At 45.2% G+C, this 12,244-nt stretch overlaps 1 protein-coding gene across 1 annotated transcript in view; it reads right to left on the bottom strand.

Moving 5' to 3' along the window:
- gpd2 (glycerol-3-phosphate dehydrogenase 2 (mitochondrial)) overlaps positions 1-12,244 on the bottom strand; it is an 86,185-nt gene that overhangs the window by 33,796 nt on the left and 40,145 nt on the right. The window contains exons 7-9 of the mRNA XM_055638085.1: positions 10,243-10,406; positions 3,355-3,519; positions 208-352 (exon numbers count right to left, since the gene is read on the bottom strand). Coding sequence (XP_055494060.1) covers positions 208-352; positions 3,355-3,519; positions 10,243-10,406 — 474 coding nt within the window. The remainder of the gene's footprint in view (positions 1-207; positions 353-3,354; positions 3,520-10,242; positions 10,407-12,244) is intronic.

The raw sequence follows: 12,244 nt of genomic DNA, 5'->3' as shown, positions 1-12,244 counted from the left end.
TCAGTGGGCTGAAGGGCTTGTTTCCGCACTGCATCTCAAAACTAAACAACAAAAATCAATCTAGATGGCAAGAGGCAGATTGTTGAATGACCTAAATGATTTGCTGCCTAATGTACAAGAATTACCTTTCAAATGAAAACTCTCGCATTGAGTCCAGTCAACATGTAATTTTCAAGTGAGGTTTTATCTTTTGCGGTATTTTATTACCTATAATAGCCAGGCAAGACAACATGGACACCAGCACTGGGTTCACAGATTTTCTTGACTCCTATGTCATCCATTTGGCGTAATGTATCCGTGAACGGTCCTGTGGCATTGATAACACACTTGGCCTTCACCTCAAATATTTCTCCTGCGAAAAAAAAACAAGACTGATCAGATGCCCTAAATCTGGAGTAAGATTCAAATGAGCAAAAGTAATTGAAGAGTGTTTAGTTGTCACACAGTATAGAACAAAATGTGAAGATCCGTTAGTCATAGAGTCATAGAGTGATACAGTGTGGAAACAGGCCCTTCAGCCCTACTTGCCCACATCGGCCAACATGTCCCAACTACGCTAGTCCCACCTGCCTGCGTATGGTCCATATCCCTCCAAACCTGTCCTATCAATGTACCTGTCTAACTGTTTCTTAAATAGTCCCTGCCTCAACTACCTGCTCTGGCAGCTTGTTCCGTGCACCCACCACCCTTTGTACCATCACACTGCCCATTGTACAATCACAATGTTTAAAATAAATTGGGACAGGCACATGAATAGGATAGGCTTCAGAGGGATATGGGCCAAATACAGCAGGTTCAACCAGTGTAGATGAGGCATGTTGGTTAGTGTGGGCATGTTGGTCAGTGTGGGCAAGTTGGGCTGAAGGGCCTGTTTCCACGCTGTATGGCTCAATGCCTAGTTCAATCCTACACACCGCGGACAATTTCACAGAAGCCGACTAAGCTACAAACCTGAACGTCTTTGGAGCGTGGGAGGAAACCAGAGCACCTGGAGAAAACCCACATGGTCACCGGGATAACGTACAAACTCCATACAGACAGCGCCCGCATTCAGGATCGAACTCGGGTTTTTGGCGCTGTAAGTAAGTATGTTACAAAACTTACATTCAGCGGCGCTGCAGTTCTGCCACTGGCCGTGTGCGCGACTTTGGCGCCTTTGAGAGGGGGGCGGGATTAAAATGCCGTTTTCTCCTGCCTGTCGGAGTCGATCTTTCTCAGGCTGTTCAGCTGCTGCAGAGAAATCGCTCCAACATCCGTTGTATGAAGTTTTTTAAAAACATCGCTGGATAATTTAATCGCAGGAGTAAAATAAAAATCGACATCTAACACCGTCAATGAGACGGATCTCCCGTACGGGACAAATAAAGGCAAGCCGTTTATTTTACATATAAACTTGCTTCTTAGGATTATTTTAATCGAAATTTTACGTTGTGAAAAGGTGATTTAGGCCCCATACGAACTGGCAGTGTTTTTCCTGGCGATATAGGGGTTTAAATTCACTGCAAACCTCAACGTTACAAATGATCGAGTTCCACAAAATCCCACTCGCAAGATGATTAAAATGGCCATTATTTTACGGGAATTAAACACTAAATTCCTTCCATTTGGCCTATAAATTCATGACAATGAGATTTAAAAATCATGTTATATTGTGAATTCTTGTGTGAATGTTATCTGGACACTTAGGCTATTTAAAAATGTTAACCTTTTCTTAAGAAATTGATAGATGTTTAGATCTAGTAATTGAATTTTGTAATTAGCTGCAATTAGGTAACTAACTAATTATATGCTTTAATTTCAGGTCATCCAAGTAAGATTGTTTCATATTTGTTTCAGAATGCTTCAATCAATAATAACTGAAAATTTCATTCAGTTCTCTTAATTGTTAAGAAAGTTTTGGGCTTTTGACTGTCCTCGATCGCAGCTTTTGAGTTAAGTCAATGGAAAAGCAATAGGGAACAAGATGCTCATTTCAGAGTATGGAAATGGCCATAACTTTTTTAATACTGAAGATATGAAAGTGAATTAGGTGTCAAATTAAACTTCTTGTTATGCTTTATCTGATGGGATAAATTGCAGACTTGATTTTTAAAATCTCAAAATTTTGTAACATTGCTACTGTAAGGCAGCAATTCTACCGCTGCGCCACTGTGGAACTGTGGAATAACCCACCCATTTAAACCAAAGCTTTTTTATTGCCCCCAACATTGCTGGATGGGTTGATCATAAATATAAAAAAACAATTAACAAAGATAGATACAAAGTGCTGAAGTAACTTAGCAGGTTAGGCAACATCTCTGGAGAAAAAAGATGGACGATGTTTCTGGTCAGGACCCTTCTACAGACCCCCTGAATGGACTTTACCAAGGCTGGACGCAAAGTGATGGAGTAACTCAGTGGGTCAGGCAGCATCCTTGGAGAAAATGGATAGTTGACGTTTTGGGTCCGGACCATTCTTCAGGCCGACCCAACCCGAAAAGTCACCTATCCTTTTCTCCAAAGATGCTGCCTGACCCATTGAGTTATTCCAACTTTGTGTCCGTTATGTTTGCAAAAGCAGGTCCTTGTTCCTACAACTTCAGTCATTCATTGTGTCTATCTTTGGTATGAACAAGTATCATCATTGGTGGTTTTGATTTTCATTCATTTGTTCATGATACCTTTTCATATCTCTAGTTTCCCACTCCCTGACTCTTAGTCTGACGAAGGATCTCAACCCGAATTATCCCCTATTCCTTTTCTCCAGAGATCCTGCCTGACCTGCTGAGTTACTCCAGCTTTTTATGTCTATCTTCCGTGTTCATAAGTTCTGGGAGCAAAATTAAGCGATTCGGCCCATGGAATCTACTCCGCCATCCAATCATGCGTGATCTATCTTTCTCTCTCAACCCCATTCTCCTGCCTTGTCCCCGTAATCTCTAATACCCATGCTAATCACAAATCTGTCAATTTCCACCTTATAAATATCCATTGACTTGGCCTCCACAGCTGTCTGTGGCAATGAATTCCACAGATTCACCATCCTCTGACTAAAGAAATTCCTCCCCATCTTTCCAAAGGTACATCCATTTATTCTGAGGCTATGGCTTCTGGTTCTCGACTCTCTCACTAGTGGAAACATCCTCTCCACATCCACTCTATCCAGGCCTTGCATTGTTCGGTAAGTTTCAATGAGGTCCCCCCTCATTCTTCTAAACTCCAGCGAGTATAGGCCCAGTGACATCAAACGCTCATCATATGTTAACCCGATCAGGTGGAAATCCACATCTGCAGTTCCTCTCTGCACATTTTGTCTGCATTTCCATCCTATGCACTGAAACAGTTAATGTTGCTTAAGGTGATGGATCTGCCTACCTGTCTGGACGTCCTTGCACTCAGCGCCACATATATATTGTTTGCTAGTCTCCGGATCCGTGCTCTTCAGGAGTTTCACCGCCTCGACATAATTGGCAATGGCAGCCCCATACCTGGCAGCAGTGAGAGCGATCGCAAGGTTCATCCGCGCATCATCGTGTTGCCCTGCAGCAAGTGGACAGATTGCCAGGGAGAGCATGAGTCACCTCAAGCCACTGACTTGTGCTACAGAAGTGTGTCAGAACAGATCTGTCACATCTGTCCCTGTCAGATTGCATCTATCTCATTCTCAGCCCAGACTTAGGATAATAATTCTAAGGACACAATTATTCTAAGATACTCGCTGTATCTCTAAAGTCTTAAATTAAAGTTACTAATCACAACGTTTAACAAACATTTAGACAGGTTTGCCTGTTCTTTTCGCCAGAGATGCTGCCTGACCCGCTGTTACTCCAGCGTTTTGTTCAGATGTTATAGGAGCAAACTCGCTGGAGTTTAGATGGATGAGGGGATCCTCATTGAAACTTACTCAATAGTGAAAGGCTTGGATAGAGTGGATGTGGAGAGAATGCTCCACTAGTGGGAGAGTCTAGGACCAGAGATCATAGCCTCAGAATTAAAGGATATTCCTTTAGGAAAGAGATGAGGAGGAATTTCTTTATAGTCAGAGGGTGGTGAATCTGTGGAATTCATTGCCACAGACGGTTGTGGAGGCCAAGTCAATGGATATATTTAAGGCAGAGATAGATAGATTCTTGACTAGTGCGAGTGTCAAGGGTTATGGGGAGGAGGCAGGAGAATGGGGTTAGGAGGAAGAAATAGATCAGTCATGATCTATGTATACTTGTATGTAGCAGAAACAAAAACTGCAATTGCTGGTTAATGCACAAAAGGACACAGAGTACTGGAGTAACTCAGCGGGTCAGGCAGCATCTCTGGAGAACATGGATAGGTGACATTAGAGGGCGAGACCCTTCTTCGGACTGCAATTGATTCCAGCAGTTTTGTGTATTGACCAGCCTCTGCTGTTCTTTGTAACTACAATAATTCTAAGAACTAATTTCCACACACAGCCCCAATTTAAAGTGTTAATTAATATCCCCCATGTCATAGGATATGAAAGGATTTCCATAAAGAAGCAATCTTGCTTTGTCACTCACATATAAATGAGTGAATGTTACTTTCTTGTCACATGTACACATGTATGTATAGGTACAGGGAAATTCTTTATTTTGCAAAGAGTCGCCACGGAAAGGGCGCTGACAAGTTACAAATAGTATTAATTACAGTCCTGATTGTCCCTCTTTGTTCCCAGCGCCCCTCCACCCACCCCTCCAACCCCCCCCCCCCCCCCCCCCCCCCCCCCCCGTCAATGCTGGGTCCCCTCTTTGTTCTTGCCGCCCCGTCCCCTCCCAAGCTGGGTCCTTTCCGCTGTTCTGGAAGGAAAATACCTTCAGATCTCTCTAGTATTCCAGTGATCCAGGTCAACGTTCTTCAATTTTTAAAGCAAAGGTTATCAAAAGGGGACAAATGAACAAAGCCCGATTTCATGACTAAGTGATTCTTATGTACATCATTAAAAGATTCATTACTATATTTAAAAAAAAATCCCTGACACAAAGAGAACAGACAGTCGAGATGGTTTATCATATTTAATGTCTGTGTCTTGAGGGTCTTCTTCTATTTATTAATGCGACTGAAGTTAAAATCATGAATGTTGTGCTATGAGCAAAATTGGTCTGCATTGCAGGGGCACTGACTCTGTGTGCCCTGAATTCATAATCACTCATGGCTAGGAGCTGGCAATAAGGTTAATGCTACCACAAGCTAACAGCAATGTTAGCATATACATATTTAGAAAGACTGTGCCTTTATGTTAAACAGAAGTCATTTGTGGCAGGTTTTCAACCAATCTTTTAATATCCACAGTCCTTTATGGAAAAGATACAAAAATGGATGTGAAATTGATTAAAGACAACAGATACCTTGTACACATTGTTAAATCTTCTTAAACATTTGTTCCATAAATGCAATGAAATAGTTACAATTACTTTAATCTTTGACGCCAAAATTACAAGGTTAATCTGTATCTCCTCTGTTATCAGGCTTCTGAACGGTCCTACCACAAGCTAGGAAGCATTCCGATTCGCCATGGTACTAAGTACTAAGAAATACAGCGTGGATACAGGACCTTTGGCCCACCGAGTCCACGTCGACGTTCGATCACCATTTCACCTAGTTCTACGTTCTGCCACATTTTCATCCACTCCCTACGCACCAACGACAATTTATAGCAGAGTCCACTTAACTGATAAATCCACGTCTTTGGAGTGTGGGAAAAACTGGAACACCTGGAGGAAACCAACATGGTCACAGGGAGAAGGTGCAAACTCCACACTGGCAGCACCTGAGGTGAGGATCGAACACGGGTCTCTGGTGCTGTGAGGCAGCGACTCTACCAGCCATCTCCGTTATCTAATTGCGGACACTGGACTTTGTCTCTGGAACTATTGCACTACAATATTGAGAATTATATTCTGCTCTCTGTATTTTCTCCTTCACTATCAATTTTACTTGAGTTTGGCTTGATTATATTTATCTGATCTGTTTGGACAGCATGCAAACCAAAGGTTTTTACTGTATCTCAGTAGACATGACAATAATAAACCTAAACCCAGAAATATCTCGTTTGATTGAATAGCATGCAAAAGAAAGCTTTTCACTGTACCTATTAGACTTTAGAGATACAGTGCGGAAACAGGTCCCTTCATCCCATCAAGTCAACGCCAATGAGTGATCACCCCGCACACTAACAGTATCAAGACAATTTTCAAATTTCAGATGCCAAATAACTTACAAACCTACACGTCTTTGGAGTGTGGGAGGAAACCAGAGCACCCGGAGAAAACCCACGCAAGTCACGGGGAGAACGTACAAGCTCCGGACAGACAGCACCCCGAGTCAGGATCGAACCCAGGTCTCTGTCGCTGTAAGGCAGCAACTCTATCGCTGCGCCACCATGCTGCCCTAAGTACACTCAGTACACGTGACAGTAATAAACCCAAACTATAAACAACTTAAAACTACAATCACAACTATTTTTGTCCCTTATTTTACACTGCTATCCAATTCATGTTATAACCCTCGAAAACCACACACTCTACCCTTTTGTAGAAAATTCAAAAAATCGCTAACCTCTGCTCAGACGATTCAAAAAGTAATCTCGTTAAATAAATAAAACTGAAGATATTTAAAAGATTCCTCACGCACAACTCTAGTAAAACACATAGCGCAGCGACACACACGCAAGTACACACACACTGAGCATACACGCACAACACATGCACACAGGCGTGCAAACGCACGCATACACATACACACACACGCACGAGTACACACACACACACAGAATGTATACACACAACACATGCACACAGGCATGCAAACACACGCACACATACATACGCATGCACGATCTACCATCAAGCCAGTGAGCAAAGCCAATTTAATCTGCAGCTCCCCGAGGTAAGTATAGTTCAGTGTCCTGCCCCCACTCTGACTGAGGATAATCCCCATTTCCTCAAGGAAGAAAGTGCATTGAAGTGAAGAGAATTCTGCACAGGAATAAAACGATCTAAAATGACAGAGACAATAATGACAATGAATTTCATGTCTCCCAGTCATGAGACCGCAATGCTTGACTGGGCTGACTTGTCCAATTAAATTGTTGCAGGTACAGCGGAAGAGGCAGTTATCATCTGCGAGCTTGTGGCTCTAGCTCCCCTGGCCTAGTGAACTGTAGTGGAAGGCAGACTCCTCCTGTTCTGTTTGCCACAAGACGACTGAAGGCTCCAGTAAACATTTCCCAATGGGGGGGGGCGAATATTCATCCTGACAAACACAAGACGACTGCCTTGTGCGATTGCCGAGCCCCCACATCTTGCGGCTCGTAAAACAACTGATCTACCGGGAAAAGCGCATCTGAATACCGAGAAATCTTGCCGTGGCTTTGGAATAAAGTGTCGTCTCGGATATTCCTTCGGCCGCTTGAGTGAATCTGACAGATTACTGCTCACATTTCAGTCACATCCCATGAGAAAATATGTTGCCTTTTCCCTTCCAAGAGAATGAGGATATCAACAAATGCTAAATGAACTCTGACAACTACCCCTAAGAAATAAAGTCGTGAGCTTGTGGCTACAAAGGAAACCTTGACTAAATGGGACATGTTGTATACACCCAGGCTAACAACTAACATATGGTTTGCTTTCCTTATGCCAACATAGAGCTCGTCTCCCTGCAGTGAAGGAGATTCCGGCACTAGAATCTGGCCCTCAAATGTATTGGCTGCCATTCCGAATTTTCAGTTAAGACAGCACAGTGGCGCAGCTGGTAGAGCTGCTTCCTTGCAGCGCCAGAGATCCTGGTTCGATCCTGACCTTGGGTGCCGCCTGTATGTGTGGAGTCTGTATGTTCTCCCTGTGATCGCATGGGTTTTCTCCGGGTGCTCCGGATTCCACCCACATTCCAAAGATGTGCGCGTTTGTAGGTTAATTGGCTTCAGTAAAATTGTAAATTGTCCCTAGTGTGTAGGATAGTGCTAATGTACTGCGCTGGTCGGCGCAGACTCGGTGGGCCAAAGGGCCTGTTTCAGCGCTGTATCTCAAATGACTAAAATGGGAGCAACTCCAGGTGGGGATGGGAAGAGGGGACGGTAGTTTGTTATGATGTTAATTACCCAAATCTGGAGAGTTCAATGTTCATACCATTGGGTTGTCAGCTACCCCAGCAGAATATGAGGTGCCGTTCCTCCAGTTTACATGTGGACTCACTCTGGCAATGGAGAGAGGTCAGTGTGGGAATGGAGAGTTAAAATGGTTAGCAACCGGGAGATCCCTTGAGTTTAGGGTGCAGATGAGAAAGTGGGGATAACTAGTGTGAATAGGGTGATCGATGGTAGGCTAGACTCAGTGGGCCGAAGGGCCTGTATCCACACTGTAACGGTCCACCACCGATTTTCTGGCAACTGGTAGTCCGGCACCTCCTTTAATCTGGACAAAATTACGAGACCGCACTTGAAATCCGGACGTGCCGGCACTGCCCCAGCAGCTGTGGCTCTCGCCTGCAGTCCGTCTGTCTGTCTTTTTGTTTTTTTTTGTTTTCTTTTGTCTTGTTGGATGTATGTTTTAGTTTATTTTTAGTTGTGTATGTGTGGGGGTGGGGGAAACTGGTTTTAGTCTCTTCCATCAGTTGGATGCGACCTTTTCTTTGTCGTATCTCCGTCTCCGTCAACGCTGAGACCTAATCGCGGAGCTGGCAGCCTCCAACTGGGGCCGACCTCGAGGCTCCGGTGGCAGAGCCAGGACTCACCATCACGAAGCTGGCCGACTTCGGGGCTGTGGTGGCGCTGCGGTGGCGGCCCGACTTCAGAGCCTCGCAGGCCGCGGGCCCAGTGGACGACAACATTGGAAGCTCGCAGGTCCCAGGTTGGTGACCGGTTCTCCGGAGCTCCCGCAACAACCGCTTCGTCTGCTGGTCTAGAGGGTGGCAGCTTGAACCGGCCCGTTCGTGGAGCTCGGATTCGGCCGCGGGACTTACCATCACCCGGCGGGGGGCCCAACATCGAAAGCATGGATCATCTCAACGCAGAGGGAGAACAAGGGACTAAGAGACAAGGACTTAAAGACTTTTGCCTTCCATCACAGTGAGGAGGTGCCTGGTAGACTCATTGTGGTGGATGTTAAACTGTGTTCATTGTGTGTTCTGTTATTCTATTCTCTGTCATGACTGCAAGGTACGTAATTTCATTCAAACTAACAAGTTTGAATGACAATAAAGGATACTTTATACTTTATGTCACCCCCGGATGTCCCCCCGTAAATGTGGCGTCTAGGCTGGGTGAGGCGGCCGATCTCAACCTCATCGGGACTTTCGCAGCCGATCGTTGGGTCGAATTTGCCCCCCGCGGCCGGGACTCTGGAAGTCCGACCTGACCGAAGATCCGTTGAAGTCGCCGACTTCCAGGGACAATTTTGCGGGCGGCCTAGGCAGAACGTTCCGGTATCGTTGCCCTCCTCTCGGAGGCCATGACTTCCAGGGGATCTCAGCACCAGTCACATCTTCCCATCTCCACCTATTTATGGTTTGGTTCCCTCCATAACTCCCTCGTTCACTCACCCCTTCCCACCCAAACCAGGGACTCTCCCCTGTAACGGCAGGAGATGCAACACCTGTTCCTATACTACCTCCTCCCTTGACTCCACCCAGGGCCCCTGACAGTCCTTTCAGGTGAGGCAGAGGTTCCCTTGCACCTCCTCCAACCTCAGTTACTGTATCCGCTGTTCTCGATGTGGACTCCTAAACGTCAGTGAGACCAAGCGTAGACTGGGCGATCGTTTCACTGAACACCTCCGCTCAGTCTGCCTAAACCTACATGATCACCCAGTTGCCCTTCCCATTCCCACACTGGCCTTCCTTTACCTGGGCCACCTCCACTCTCAGAGTGAGGCCAGGCACAAATTGGAGGAACAGCCCCTCACAATTTACAACCCAGCGGTATGAACGGTGAAATATCTAATTTCAAGTAACCCCAGCAATCTCCTCCCCCCCCCCCCCCCCCCCCCCCCCCCCCCCCCCCCCGAGTCGACTTTCGTTCCACTGCATCCTTTTGATATCACCTCTTTCTCAGCCAACAATAAACCATCATGCCACCCTTCCTCATGGGCTCCACCCTTCCTTGGCCATCTGTTACCAGCCCTGCTTTGGCCTTTTCCTAACCAGCCTCCCCCCCCAAAAAAAGTCACCCATCCTTTTTCTCCATTAATTCCGATTCCCCTTTGACATATATTCCCAACCCTTTAGAAGAAGTAATTAATGTAAAGCAGTTACCATCATAGTACACAATGGCTCCGATAAGCTTTTCTTTCTTCAGCATAGGGAAGAGTTCCACCGCTCTTGACTTGGTGAGGAAGTAACTGTGTTTCAAACAAAGACTTCCAGCCAGAAAGTCATACATCTTTATTCCAGCCCAGAAATAAGGCAATTGCCACCACCTATTTAAGTAAAAAAAAGATAGTGTGATAAGCCTCACGAATAAACATAAATGAATGTTGTAGGACAGATGTCGTCAAGCTGGAAAGGGTACAGAGAAGGTCTACGAGGTTGTGACCAGTTAGCCTGACATCAGTGGTGGGGAAGATGCTGGAGTCAATTATAAAAGATAAAATAGCAGCACATTTGGGTAGCAGTAACATGATCGGTCCGAGTCAGCATGGATTTACGAAGGGGAAATCATGCTTGACTAATCTTCTGGAATTTTTTAAGGATGTAACTAGGAAAAAGGACAAAGGAGAGCCAATGGATGTGGTGTACCTAGACTTTCAGAAAGCATTTGATAAGGTCCCACATAGGAGATTAGTGGGCAAAATTATAGCACATGGTATTGGGGTAGGGTGCTGACATGGATAGAAAATTGGTTGGCAGACAGGGAACAAAGAGTAGGGATTAACGGGTCCCTTTCAGAATGGCAGGCAGTGACAAGTAGGGTACCGCAAGACTTGGTGCTGGGACCGCAGCTATTTACAATATATATTAATGATCTAGATGAAGGGATTAAAAGTAACATTAGCAAATTTGCAGATGACACTAAGCTGGGGCAGTGTGAACTGTGAAGTGGATGCTATGAGGATGCAGGGTGACTTGGACAGGTTGGGTGAGTGGGCAGATGCATGGTAGATGCAGTTTAATGTGGATAAATATGCGTTTATCCACTTTGGTAGCAAAAACAGGAAGGCAGATTATTATCTGAATGGTGTCAAATTGGGAAAAGGGTAAGTACAACGGGATCTGGAGGTCCTTGTTCATCAGTCACTGAAAGTAAGCATGCAGATACAGCAGGCAGTGAAGAAAGCTAATGACATGTTGGCCTTCATAATAAGAGGAGTTGAGTATAGGAGCTGCAGTTGTACAGGGCCCTAGTGAGACCACACCTGGAGTATTGTGTGCAGTTTTGGTCTCCAAATTTGAGGAAGGACATTCTTTCTATTGAAGGAGTGCAGCGTAGATTCACCAGGTATATTCCCAGGATGGCGGGACTATCATATGTTGATAGAATGGAGTGGTTGGGCTTGTATACTCTGGAATTCAGTAGGATGAGAGGGGACCTTATTGAAACATATAAGATTATTCAGGGTGCAGACACGCTAGAGGCAGGAAACATGTTCCCGATGTTGGGGGAGCCCAAAACAAGGGGTCACAGTTTAAGAATAAGGGGTAAGCCATTTAGAACGGAGATGAGAAAAAACTTTTTCACACAGATTTGTGAGTCTGTGGAATTCTCTGCCTCAGAAGGCGGTGGAGGCTGGTTCTCTGGATGCTTTCAAGAGAGAGTTAGATAGAGCTCTTAAAGATAGTGGAGTCAGGGGATATGTGGAGGACACGAACAGGGTACTGATTGTGGCTGATCAGCCATGAACAAATTGAATGGCGGTGCTGGCCAAAAGGGCCTAATGGCCTACTCTTGCACCTATTGTCTGTTGTCTATAGAGCTATAGGGAGAGGTTGGAGAGGCTAGGACGCTAATTCCTTGGACGCAGCAGACTGAGAGATGATCTGATAGAGGTGTACAAAATCATGAGGAGAATAGATTGGGTGAATGCACACAGTCTTTTACCCTGAGTAGGTGAATTTAAGAAGCAGAAGACATAGCCTTAAGGTGAGGGGGGAAAGATTGAATAGAAACCCGAGGGGCAATGTTTTTGTTTACAGAAAGAGTGATGGTGTCTGGAACGAGTTGCCAGAGGAGGTAGTTGAGGTAGGTACCATCAAAAATGTTTAAAAACATTTGGATAGGTACATGGATAGGATATGTTTAGGGGGACAAGGGCCAAAC

The sequence above is a fragment of the Leucoraja erinacea genome, chromosome 7 (assembly GCF_028641065.1).
Source record: "Leucoraja erinacea ecotype New England chromosome 7, Leri_hhj_1, whole genome shotgun sequence".
NCBI lineage: Eukaryota > Metazoa > Chordata > Chondrichthyes > Rajiformes > Rajidae > Leucoraja > Leucoraja erinaceus.
Note: the sequence above shows the minus strand (reverse complement) of the source record. Positions and strands in the feature narration are given on the sequence as shown.